The sequence below is a fragment of the Podarcis pityusensis genome (assembly GCF_964106645.2).
Source record: "Podarcis pityusensis genome assembly, chromosome: 5".
Lineage (NCBI taxonomy): Eukaryota > Metazoa > Chordata > Lepidosauria > Squamata > Lacertidae > Podarcis > Podarcis pityusensis.
In genome coordinates, this window is record NC_138032.1 from 99,805,928 (window position 1) to 99,818,126 (window position 12,199).

At 42.4% G+C, this 12,199-nt stretch overlaps 1 protein-coding gene across 1 annotated transcript in view; it reads left to right on the plus strand.

The window, feature by feature from the left end:
- Nucleotides 1-3,610: 3,610 nt before the first annotated feature.
- CCDC91 (coiled-coil domain containing 91) overlaps nucleotides 3,611-12,199 on the plus strand; it is a 160,681-nt gene continuing 152,092 nt past the window's right edge. The window contains exon 1 of the mRNA XM_081005536.1: nucleotides 3,611-4,929. Within this exon, the coding sequence (XP_080861662.1) occupies nucleotides 4,890-4,929 (40 nt within the window). The 5' untranslated portion in view covers nucleotides 3,611-4,889. The remainder of the gene's footprint in view (nucleotides 4,930-12,199) is intronic.

A 12,199-nucleotide genomic window follows, 5' to 3' on the forward strand; every position in this document is an offset into this window, starting at 1 on the left:
TGAAAAGAGAACCAGCTAGACATAGCAATTGCATTTAATCTTGAATTCATAGAATCAAATGGTAAGAGTTGAAAGGTACCCTAAGGGTCATCTAGTCCAACCTCCTGCAATGCAGGAATCTCAACACACAGCCCTCCCCATCCAATTAGAAACCATACTGGACTCTGCATTATAACAGTCCATTCTTTCCATTGTTCGGGAATGAACATTTATTACATACAGTACCCCAAAACAACTTGTCATCTATCTGATCAATTGGAAAATGAATTTTTAACACACACAGTTTTACGAGATAAATATCTATCTGATGTAACCTGGGCTGGTTGGACACAGAGTGGTGGGTGGAACCAGCTGGGGAACCAAGGGAAGAAGGTTCAGAACCTGGGGAATGATGATGGGACAATGATGAGTGGTCAGAAGGAGAAGACTGGGAAGCTGAAGAGGTAACAGGGCTTACTGAAGTCCAGAATCAGAGTCCAAACCTAAAACAGAAGGGGAGGGAGACCAAGAGGCAGAGATGAGTCCAGCTGGTGAAGATGCATGCTGTGACAAACTCCCCTCCCCGCTGACTCCCAGAACCTGGAGAAGGATGAAATGGGTGGAGCAAAGACTCTTGAAGTCTGCATCTTTTTCTCTTGGGTTTCTGTGAGTGATACCTCCCGTCTTGGAACCCTTTTTACATTTCTCCAACAAAGTAAAGTGTATTTGGTCAAATAAACATGACCAAAGTTATCAGATATAATCATACAGTTTCACAGAATCCTAGAGTAATCCTATCCTTGAGGGATATCCACAGGGATTACTCCTAAAACCTCATGCAAGCAGAGAACCTCGCTATGCTCACAAGAAGAAAAATTGGACCAAGGAATACCCTTGGTTCTGTGAGAGGCCACCCATAAGGCATTGCTTTATCCTTACAGGATTGTACAACTAGAAGAGGGAAACACTAGCTGCAACCAAGATTTGTCTTTGATTTACTGTGCCTGGTTTGTCTGAGAGAGACAAGCCATGACTCTAGGTTTGGAAGTCATGCTAAGTCAAATCCTATCTCAACATTGGGCAATGTGGCACCAGGAGGACTGGGGGATGAGTATCCTGGTGGTGATTTTTTTTCTGTGAATGCCCCTATGTTCATTCATTCACCTCAGCCGTGGTTTAGCTTAGTGATATGTGTGAAGTGGGTCATTAAGACTTCAAAGATTCCCCCAAATATTTGTTTTTTGGTAGAAAATTGGGATAAAATAGGGCCTACATGGGAAGAATTAAGCATATGGGGATATTTAAATGCAGTGTGAGTGTTTTGGAAAATTCCTACTAAACATTTGGATTTTCCAGGCTACCTTTCCAGGACTATCACAACGGACTTACTGTTGTATAAACTGATAGAGGCTGGGGTGGGGGGTGGGCTAACAAAACAGACAAAGAAATAAAAGTGACCTGTGCTTATTACCTTATTCTCAGACTCTTCTTGCAATATTATTGCAGGCTGTTCCAAGTTAAATGAATAAAAACAACCCACCCTAATAGTTCCGGAAAAAATGAGAAACACTGAAAATTATAATCAGTGCAGCTGTGGAAACAAAGCTATTGTTAGAGGATAGTGATATATACAGCAAGTAAGAAAACTAAGAAGGAAATAGGTGGAGGAGAAACAGTTGCTAAAACATGAAAGCAGTTCCCTTTCCCACACCTCTTGGGGGGAAGCTTCTTCTTGCAAGGGAAGGAGGTCAGGCGGTGGGTGGTGTGCTGCTCTAGGGTATGACATCAGGAAGTTTTCTTTGAGCTACTGGATATTTTTTTTCCCTTGGCAAGGGATAAGGAAGGGAAAATAGCCAGACAGTCAATTTTGGCAAAGTGGATGTGCATTCAGGTGCCATATCAATCATCTGTCCCATGCTAACAAACAAACAAAGAAGATCAACACTGAGAAATGGATGGTTTAGTGGGTGCCAGTATTTTAAAAATCCTTTGAGAAAGATTTGTGCTTGATGGTTCTTTCCTTTTCATTTAGCTATTTAATATTAATACTAAGCATTCAGAAAAGCAGATTTCAAGTGTCCTTCCCCTACATTATCTCATTATTCCTTACAAGAACACCCCATACAAGAACATCATTATTTTTGTAGTGAAGATGTAGAGCAACACCTGAGAATATGGTGACTTGCCTGGTTGCCTGGGGCCCTTTAAGTCAGTTGGTGGTAGAAGTGAAGATTTCAGTTGGGAACTTTTTGGCTTATACTTAGCCTGTGCACACATGGCAGTTTAAATTGGATTTGATGTATCACATGTATTTTTTTTTTAACTAACTCAATGTTTTATGTAAGTCTGGTCTATTGGAAAGCCTCTCTCTCTCTTTTTAAATGCCAACCACACAGGTAAACACACACCTGTGTTCATGCCAAAGATGTACCTCCAGGTTTTTGGAACACAGGAAGGCTGAACTACTGGTGGGGCCACCCCCCCTTAACCTACCATTCTGTGCAAGCCTGGTATATCAGAACATTTGTATCTCTCTCTCTCTCTTTCTTTTAAATGGCTGCTCACATGGCCAAACAAATACCTGTGTGCATCTCTACAAAGGATCTCAGGTTTTCAGAACTCAGAAAGGGTGGGGAAGTACTGACTGAGGGGAGGGGACAACAACACACAGTGCAAATACATTCCATGAAGTACTGCCCACTAGTGTGGACAGGAAACACTAGAGTTTAATTAAAAGCACTTGTGTGGGTAAATGTGCACAAAAGTGCACATGGAAATTGTGGATCTGTGCAACCGACATGTGCATTAACACTGATATGTGCACAGCTTAGCCACTGAACTGCACTAACTCCCACTTGAGAAATGTTTTTGATACCCCTGTGCTGGTCTGATACTTCATCTTCCATACTGAATAGTTTACACTCAGAGGCCTGACTGGGGTAGACATCAAGTCCATGCCATGGTCTAAGATAAAATCCTCTAAGCATTAATTCACAGAAGCCAAAGTGAACATGGTATGCAAAGAAATGTGCACTGCAATTCAAAAAGGAATTCAACACAGTGAGTTAACCCACAAAATACAAGGGGAATGTGTTTTAATTGAAATAGGCTCTTGTGTGAAAATTTTTGAAGTGTAGGTGGGTTCCCATGAGGCAAGACACGGTGATAACAGCAAGAACCTTTATTGAACTACATAACTGGGAAACAGAAATATACATTTCTGAAACCCACTCCTGTGCTTGGCTGTCTAAACTTCCAAACTGCAAATCATGACTCAGAGTTCAAGGGCCAATGGCAGAGGCCAAATTCTGAAATGTTCTGTGATCATGTATTGAATCAGAACACAGGAGCTCAGAATACTTAGTCCAGATTCAAGCTCAGGCAAACACAGACCACTGAATACACAACAAATTTCTCCATTGCTGTAGGTGTGTGGCCACATGTCCTACTTTAAAAAGCACAGTCCTCTATTGTAAGGAGTGCCTTCTCTAAGACTGGTTAATGATACAGAACCATAAGAATGCAGAGTAGGACCCCATCACCTAGATAGCAAACTGAGCAGGTACATAGGTCACCTGGTCTCACTGCAATAAGAAAAATTACTACCTTTCTATTTAAATTAGAATAATTATTTCAAAATTTTGTATGCTTATCTGGGTCCTCTCTTTTGCTGTTGCTAGAAGTGGTGACACTATGCTAAGACACAAGACTTATGGCAGCATGGCCTGGAGATGTGGCCTGTGCATAGCAACCAGCCCCACCACTTTTTCTGTTAAGTCTTTTCCCTACCAAAGGCATCACACCAACCGTCTGGCAGAACTTAGACTACAGTAGAGGCTGTTCTCCTTCAGTGCCCCATCGGCCTTTCAAAAGGGAGCTACATACATACCCCACCTCCAACACCTAGCAAGTGGCGACTCAGGTGGTGGAGAACACTACACAGGCCTAGTGACAATCTGAAGCTTGGGGTCATATGAAACTAGATGGGTAGGATAGCAAGGAGTGGGCTTTCTACACACACAGCTGTGCTATTTCTTAGTTGCCAAAGAGTTGTGTCTTTTTGCTTGGCATCACTTTGATTACCTCTGAAAGCAAAGTTTCCAGACAGAACAGGTAGATGACACAGGTTCTTCACATGCATCAGACACACCAGGGCTGCAAGTTATTCAGTGTTCAAAGGAATATGAGCGCAACACTTAAAACCCAGTTCATTTTATTGACATGAACATGACTGGCTAAAGGCCAGGCAAAGCATCAGTCCAGCTATTGCCAAACCACTACAAACAAATAAATCAAATATAGTTTATTAGTGTTCTTGATATTTCTCTGAATTAGATTAAAGTTAATTTTGGAAGTGAGAATTTAGCTGCACTGTAGAAGGCAAGCCAGCTGACATAATTTATTTGGGCTTACATAAGGCCTCTGACAAAGACTCTCACAAGGGTTTTTAAAGAAGCTGAAAAGTCACAGTGAGAAAATTAAATTTCTGTCCTGGATCACAAGCTGTTAGAGAAACAGTAGCAATAAAGCAATTCTCTTAAATGCATCTGAAGGATTCACAGTGACCATATTGAAGAAATCTGTAGAATGAGATTTGTTAATTTTTAAAAACCCTCTGTCAATTGCTTGGGAATATTAAAGCAGCAAGATACACTGATATAATATATTGAGAGAGGAAACTGATAAAGGTGGGATGTGACACCAGTCACATGTAGTCATGCCCTGGTCCATCCCAGTAGCCTACTTAGCTTCTTCTTAAGGGGGAACAGGATGACACAGTGGGAGGGGCTGTATGCCCGGTTTGCCCTGTGTGGCAGCATGCCCTACCCACTTCTAAGCAAACCCGTCCTCTCTTGATATAAGCATGCTGTCTTTTGAATACAAGATTACCACCAGATAGAATAGAAAACATGAAGCTGTCAGTCCAGCATCAGGTACACAGCATCAAGAGTAAGTGTTATTTGTCAAATATTGATGGAGTGGCTTCTTATATACAGACATGGCAGAGAGTGCACCACATTTTGGACACTCCAGCTGCCACTGGTCTTGTAGTTAAAAGCTACACAGTGAGATCCTCTTAGAAAAGATTAAATTCAAGAGTGAGATCTTGGAGAGACCAATTTTTTGCCTCCTTTCTTGACACAAAATAGAATACATTTGGCACTGGCAAGAGTAGATTAAGTGTGAAATTGACAAAATTTTATTGACTTGTTTGCTTTGTTTCATTAAAAACCACTGTTTGAGTCTTAACTCTACATATTTCAGTGCATGTTTTAGGCTTTGAATATTTGTATGCAAATATCAAGCTGTAAAACATTTTTCATAGCCTCTATTCATAGAAAGAATGCAATGTTGTTACTGCATAGTCTTTTGCCAGTAATTATCATATCATATATCCCTCAGAAACCTGTAATTTGATAATAATGACCTCTTTCATGATCTGAATTCAGGAAAGAAGACCACACATTATTGTTTAGGGTCTATTAAAAAGGAAGAAAAATAAGCTGGTTCCTATTTTTATATTAAAGGATTAAATGCTTTAAATAGTATCTACTAGGATAGAATGTTAAAGCAAACTTGATCGTATTTTAAGGAAATAATATCTACAAGCTGGGAAGAAAGAAGTCTAGCCATTCAAAAAATATGCAAAAATTATTACAGTGATCTGTAGCCAACTTGGCAAAATGACCCCCTTTAAAGGAATTGCAGGAGCTTGGATGGGATGACCCTTTGAGTCCCTTCCAATTCCACAAGGCGTCCAACATGCTACTGAGGAAGAGCAGAGGACAAGTACAAGTAGATTCAGAGCTGATGAAGCAGCTGGGCCAAAGCCAAAAGGTCGCTCAGTTGCAGATATGCCTGGAAGCGAAAGGAAAGTCCAATGCTGTAAAGAAAAATATTGCATAGGAACCTGGAATGTAAGAACCATGAACCTTGGTAAGTTGGATGTGGTCAAAAATGAGATGGCAATAAATATTGACATCCTGGGCATCAATGAACTAAATTGGACGGGAATGGGCGAATTCAGTTCGGATGACCATCATATCTACTACTGTGGGCAAGAATCCCGTAAAAGAAATGGAGTGGCCCTCATAGTCAACAAAAGAGTGGCGAAAGCTGTACTGGGATGCAATCTCAAAAATGATAGAATGATCTCGATACGAATCCAAGGCAGACCTTTTAACATCACAGTAATCCAACTACTGGTGCTGAAGAAACTGAAATTGACCAATTCTATGAAGACTAACAACATCTTCTAGAAATGACACCAAAGAAGGATGTTCTTCTCATTATAGAGGATTGGAATGCTAAAGTAGGGAATCAAGAGATAAAAGGAACAACTGGCAAGTTTGGCCTTGGAGTTCAAAATGAAGCAGGGCAAAGGCTAATAGAGTCATCACAAACACGCTTTCCAACAACACAAGAGACGACTCTACACATGGACATCACCAGATGGTCAGCATCAAAATCAGATTGATTATATTCTCTGCAGCCAAAGATGGAGAAGCTCTATACAGTCAGCAAAACAAAACCTGGAGCTGACTGTGGCTCAGATCATCAGCTTCTTATACAAAACTCAAGCTTAAACTGAAGAAAGTAGGAAAAACCACTGGGCCAGTAAGATACAATCAAAACCAAATCCCTTATGAATACACAGTGGAAGTGAGGAACAGGTTTAAGGATTTAGATTTGGTGGACAGAGTGCCTGAAGAACTATGGATGGAGGCTCGTAACATTATACAGGAGGCAGCAACGAAAACCACCCCAATGAAAAGGAAATGCAAGAAAGCAAAGTGGCTGTCCAACGAGGTCTTACAAATAGCGGGGGAGAGAAGGCAAGCAAAATGCGAGGGAGATAGTGAAAGATACAGGAAACTGAATGCAGATTTCCAAAAAATAGCAAGGAGAGACAAGAGGGCCTTCTTAAACAAGTAATGCAAAGAAATAGAGGAAAACAATAGAATGGGGAAAACCAGAGATCTGTTCAAGAAAATTGGAGATATGAAAGGAGCATTTCGTACAAAGATTACCATAATAAAGGACAAAAGTGGTCCTTTATTAAACAGAAGCAGAAGACATCAAGAAGAGGTGGCAAGAATACACAGAGGAATTATACCAGAAAGATAGGGATGCCTCATACACCCCAGGTAGTGTAGTTGCTGACCTTGAGCCAGACATCCTGGAAAGTGAAGTCAAATGGGTCTTAGAAAGCACTGCTAATAACAAGGCCAGTGGAAGTGATGATATTCCAGCTGAACTATTTAAAATTTTAAAAGATGATGCTGTTAAGGTGCTACACTCAATATGCCAGCAAGTTTGGAAAACTCAGCAGTGGCCAGAGGATTGGAGAAGATCAGTCTACATCCCAATGCCAAAGAAGGGCAGTGCCAAAGAATTCTCCAACTACCGCACAATTGCACTCATTTCACATGCTAGCAAGGTTATGCTTAAAATTCTACAAGGCAGGCTTAAGCAGTATGTGGACCAAGAACTCCCAGAAGTGCAAGCTGCATTTAGAAGAGGCAGAGGAACCAGAAACCAAACTGCAAACATGCGCTGGATTATGGAGAAAGCTAGAGAGTTCCAGAAAGAAATCTACTTCTGCCTCATTGACTATGCAAAAGCCTTTGACTGTGTCGACCATAGCAAACTATGGCAAGCTCTTAAAGAAATGGGACTGCCTGATCACCTCATCTGTCTCCTGAGAAATCTCTATGTGGGACAAGAAGCTACAGTTAGAACTGGATATGGAACAACTGATTGGTTCAAAATTGGGAAAGGAGTACGACAAGGCTGTATATTGTCTCCCTGCTTATTTAACTTATATGCAGAATTCATCATGCGAAAGGCTGGGCTGGATGAATCCCAAGGCGGAATTAAGATTGCCAGAAGAAATTGCAACAACCTCAGATATGCAGATGACACAACCTTGATGGCAGAAAGTGAGGAGGAATTAAAGAACCTTTTAATGAGGGTGACAGAGGGGAGTGCAAAATATGGTCTGAAGCTCAACTTCAAAAAAACCAAGATCATGGCCACTAGGCCCATCACCTCCTGGCAAATAGAAAGGGAAGAAATGAAGGCAGTGAGAGATTTTACTTTCTTGGGCTCCATGTTCAGATCACTGCAGATGGTGACAGCAGTCACGAAATTAAAAGACGCCTGCTTCTTGGGAGAAAAGCAATGACAAACCTAGACAGCATCTTAAAAAGCGGAGACATCACCTTGCCAACAAAGGTCCGTATAGTAAAAGCTATGGTTTTCCCAGTAGTGATGTATGGAAGTGAAAGCTGGACCATAAAGAAGGCTGATCGCCGAAGAATTGATGCTTTTGAATTATGGTGCTGGAGGAGACTCTTGAGAGTCCCATGGACTGCAAGAAGATCAAACGCATCCATTCTTAAGGAAATTAGCCCTGAGTGCTCACTGGAAGGAAAGATCGTGAAGCTGAGGCTCCAATACTTCGGCCACCTCATGAGAAGAGAAGACTCCCTGGAAAAGACCCTGATGTTGGGAAAGACGGAGGGCACAAGGAGAAGGAGATGGCAGAGGACGAGATGGTTGGACAGTGTTCTCGAAGCTACGAACATGAGTTTGACCAAACTGCAGGAGGCAGTGGAAGACAGGAGTGCCTGGCGTGCTCTGGTCCATGGGGTCATGAAGAGTCGGACACGACTAAACAACAACACATTGCTAGGGTTGTGCACAGCCCACCCCTGCCCCAGTCCACAACTTTGGACTGACCCTGACTAAGGGCAGTCTCAGCCTCGATTTGGGTCAAAATTGATTCACAGGAGGGGGAGATGGTTTTTCCCCTTCCTCCTTCCCTTCCCAACCACACATTTAATCTGAGTTCAAAACCCCTAATTAAACATATGGTTGGTAGGGGGACAGGATAAGAGAGAGACACTGGGTCACATGCTCTCCACAACCACATTGCAGCCTACAGGACTGGCGCCTTCTGTAACCCTCCCTGCAAAGCAGATCCCTGGAGCCAAGGGGATTGAAGCAGCTGCTGTTGAGCTGCTGGCCCTCCTCCAGCCCACCACTGAGTCCAGACACTGGGGTGGGGTGGGGACATGGTGGTACCCTGCAGCACAATTGCCACTATTGTCTGCAACCAGCCCAAGACATTTTGCTGCTGTAGGCAAAACACCCTGATGCTGCTCCCACCCCAATGCTGACCCCCCACAAGATCATGGTAATTGACACTAGAGATCAGTAAGAGGATGCTGGGAAGAGACAGCCTCTGGAAAATAGAAACAATAGTTTAAAAGAGGGAGGGCAAAGTGCCTGGAAGGCCTTGGGTGTACCTTGGGCTCCATGCCACATGCAATAACAAATTGTTTTGATTACCATATTTTTCGCCCTATAGGACGCACTTTTTCCCCTCCAAAGCCGTGCCGGGCTCCCGAGGGTTGCGCGGAGCTGCCTGCACTCCCGGGCTTGGCGCAGCTCTCCGCAAGCCTGGGGAGACCGGCGCGGCTCCCTAGGCTTGCGGATAGTAGGCTGTTCTGGGGGTTGGGGTCGGGGGAAGCTCGGGCTTCCCCCGCGCCAGCCCCGTGCCTGGGGGGGAAAATTTTTTTTCTTTATTCCCCCCCCCCAAAAAAAACTAGGTGCGTCCTATGGGGTGAAAAATACGGTAACTTCTGCAAAATAATTTATGGTACTTAAGTTAAAAACAGAAAGAAAAAGGGGTAAGAATTAACTAAAAAGAGGTTACCAAAAACGATAAAAGAACCATGTTGAGGATGAAGGAAGTCAATTGGAAGAAAACAAGAACTGAAATATGGTATGTATATGTATGTGCGTGTATGACTTTGTTTTGTATAAGTTTTCATACAATATCATGTTTTATTTGTACTTTTTTGTTTTATGTCTTGTTGCTTGTTTCTCTTTTGATTCAGTATTATTTTCATGTTCAGTTTGACAGGGGGGTGTGTGTGTGTGTTGTAAATAAACTCAATTAAAAAAAAAAGAAATAACAAATTGTGAATCATGAATGCAGCTACCACCACAGCTTGCCCAGCCCATTGGTACTGGGACCAGGAGGCATGCTGGACTCCCAGGGAGTAGTGAAGGGAAAGCACTTTGTACAATGTCCTGGGAGTAGAAGGTGCCACACCTTCTATGGAAGCGAATAGTGAGTAGCCATTTATTTTTATTTCATGGAATTTGTAAACAGCTCAATTACAAATAAAATCTCTAAGCAGATTTAGTGACTCCTTGTGACATGAATAAAGGCTGATGAGTTGATATATATTAGTAAAAGAAGCAAAGAAGGGAGGTGCTGGGTGTGACTAGAGAGAGATGAAGAAAAAGAGAGAAATCAGAAATGCAGTTGGAAGGGGCCCTGAAAATCATCTAGTCCAACCCTCTGCATTGCAAGAATATCCAGCTGTCCTATACTGGATCAAACCTCCAACCTTGGCATTATCAGCACCATGCTCTATCCAGTTGAGCTATCCAGGAGGAGGAGGAAGCTGAGGGGGAGAGTGAGGGTAGATTGTTGTTGCAGGCTCTCTCCCTCCTTCCCCAGGCTGCATCAGGGATACAGACTGCATGTGCATCTGGAATAATTTCAGACCTGCCAGTCAGCAAGATGTCATTCCTGTTATGTTGGAGCCTCTTGGGAAAGGCAGATAAGGAAATGGTGCTCTTGGGCAGTCAGAAGGCAGAACAGAGAAAGGGGATTCTGCCTGTGCTGCATGGGGTCCCACTTCCCCTGAAAACACAGGTTCACAGTTTAGGTATGCTCCTGGACTCAGCCCTGAGCCTGGTTGCACAGGTCTCTGCAGTGGCCAGGAGTACATTTGACCACCTACAGCTAGTGTGCCAGCTGTGTCCATTCCTTGAAATGACTGATTTAGCTGCAGTCACCAATGCCTCAATTACATCCCGTTTGGATTAAGTATTTTACACAGGTATTACTCTATACTCCGCCTTTGAAAAGGGCTCAGAAACTTCAACTGCCTCAAAGAGCTGCAGCCAGATTGCTGATGACTCCCTTGTTAAAAAAGCACCACTGGCTACCAGTCTATTTCCAGGCACAATTCAAAGTACAGCTTATGACCTATAAAGCCCTACAAGGCTTAGGTCCAAGCTATCTGCAAGACCGTATTCTTTCATATGAACCTGCCTGCATTTTGATAATGCTTTATTATATAAACAAAACAAAACTAATACTTAGAATATCTCCGCTCTTGTATCTCTATGGAAAAGGACGAGAATAACAATAGGTTTGGAGAACAGCAGTTTCTTGGGACAGTGTGTGTGTGTGTGTGTGTGTGTGAGAGAGAGAGAGAGAGAGAGAGATAGAGAGATAGATAGATAGATCTACTCCTTCTACCTGTTAGTGGGGAACCTTCAGAACTCTTCATTGGCACAACAGCCAGTGGTAGGGGCAACAGCAAGGTCTAAGTCTTCAATGCTATACCAACTTACTTAGCACTTTTTTGAACAGACATGCATAGGCTTGTACTGTATGTCTAGCAAAAAGTCTCAGAACAGGTTCTTCATATTACTATGTTGCTATTGGGGGTTGATTCAAATCAGTTTTTTAAAAAGTATTATTGTTTCTTGGCTCCTTACAATGCATATGACACCCACTGCTACTTCTGACCTTTATTTCTGTGATTTCTTGGACTGGCTTTACAAACTTCGAGATACTATGTTTTGCTAGGGCTGCCATACGTTCGGATTTTCCTGGACATGTTCCTGGAGAAAGGCGGAGTTGATATCCGGTGTGTGTGTGTGTGGAGAATATCCGAAAGGTGGTGCTTTGTCCTAGAGCTTAGGAAAGTTATTTTTTTAAAAAAAGGTTTTCTAAAACAACTTTTGGGGTGTCCTGGTTTTTACTTTGTGAAATATGGCAACCCTATGTTTTGCTGCTGTTCTTCATCTTCTGTGTTTGGATGGGGAGTGTCTCTGCTCCTGCAAAACTGGTTTGAAACACTGTTTTTCACTTTTCACATCCCATCTTTGACCTTACAGTGGATCCATGGAAAAGTTGAATCTTCCATTTTATTCTCACTGGCTGAGAATATGAGAGTATTAAGAACAGTCATACTTAAACAAAATGTTTATACACTACTTCTCAGGGTTTATAACATGGTATTCCATACAATATGCCAAATGAGCAGCAATTGTATTTAAAAAATAATAATCTAATTTTGCCTACAAAAACAAGAGGCTACAATGTGGATCAAGCCTGGGTTTG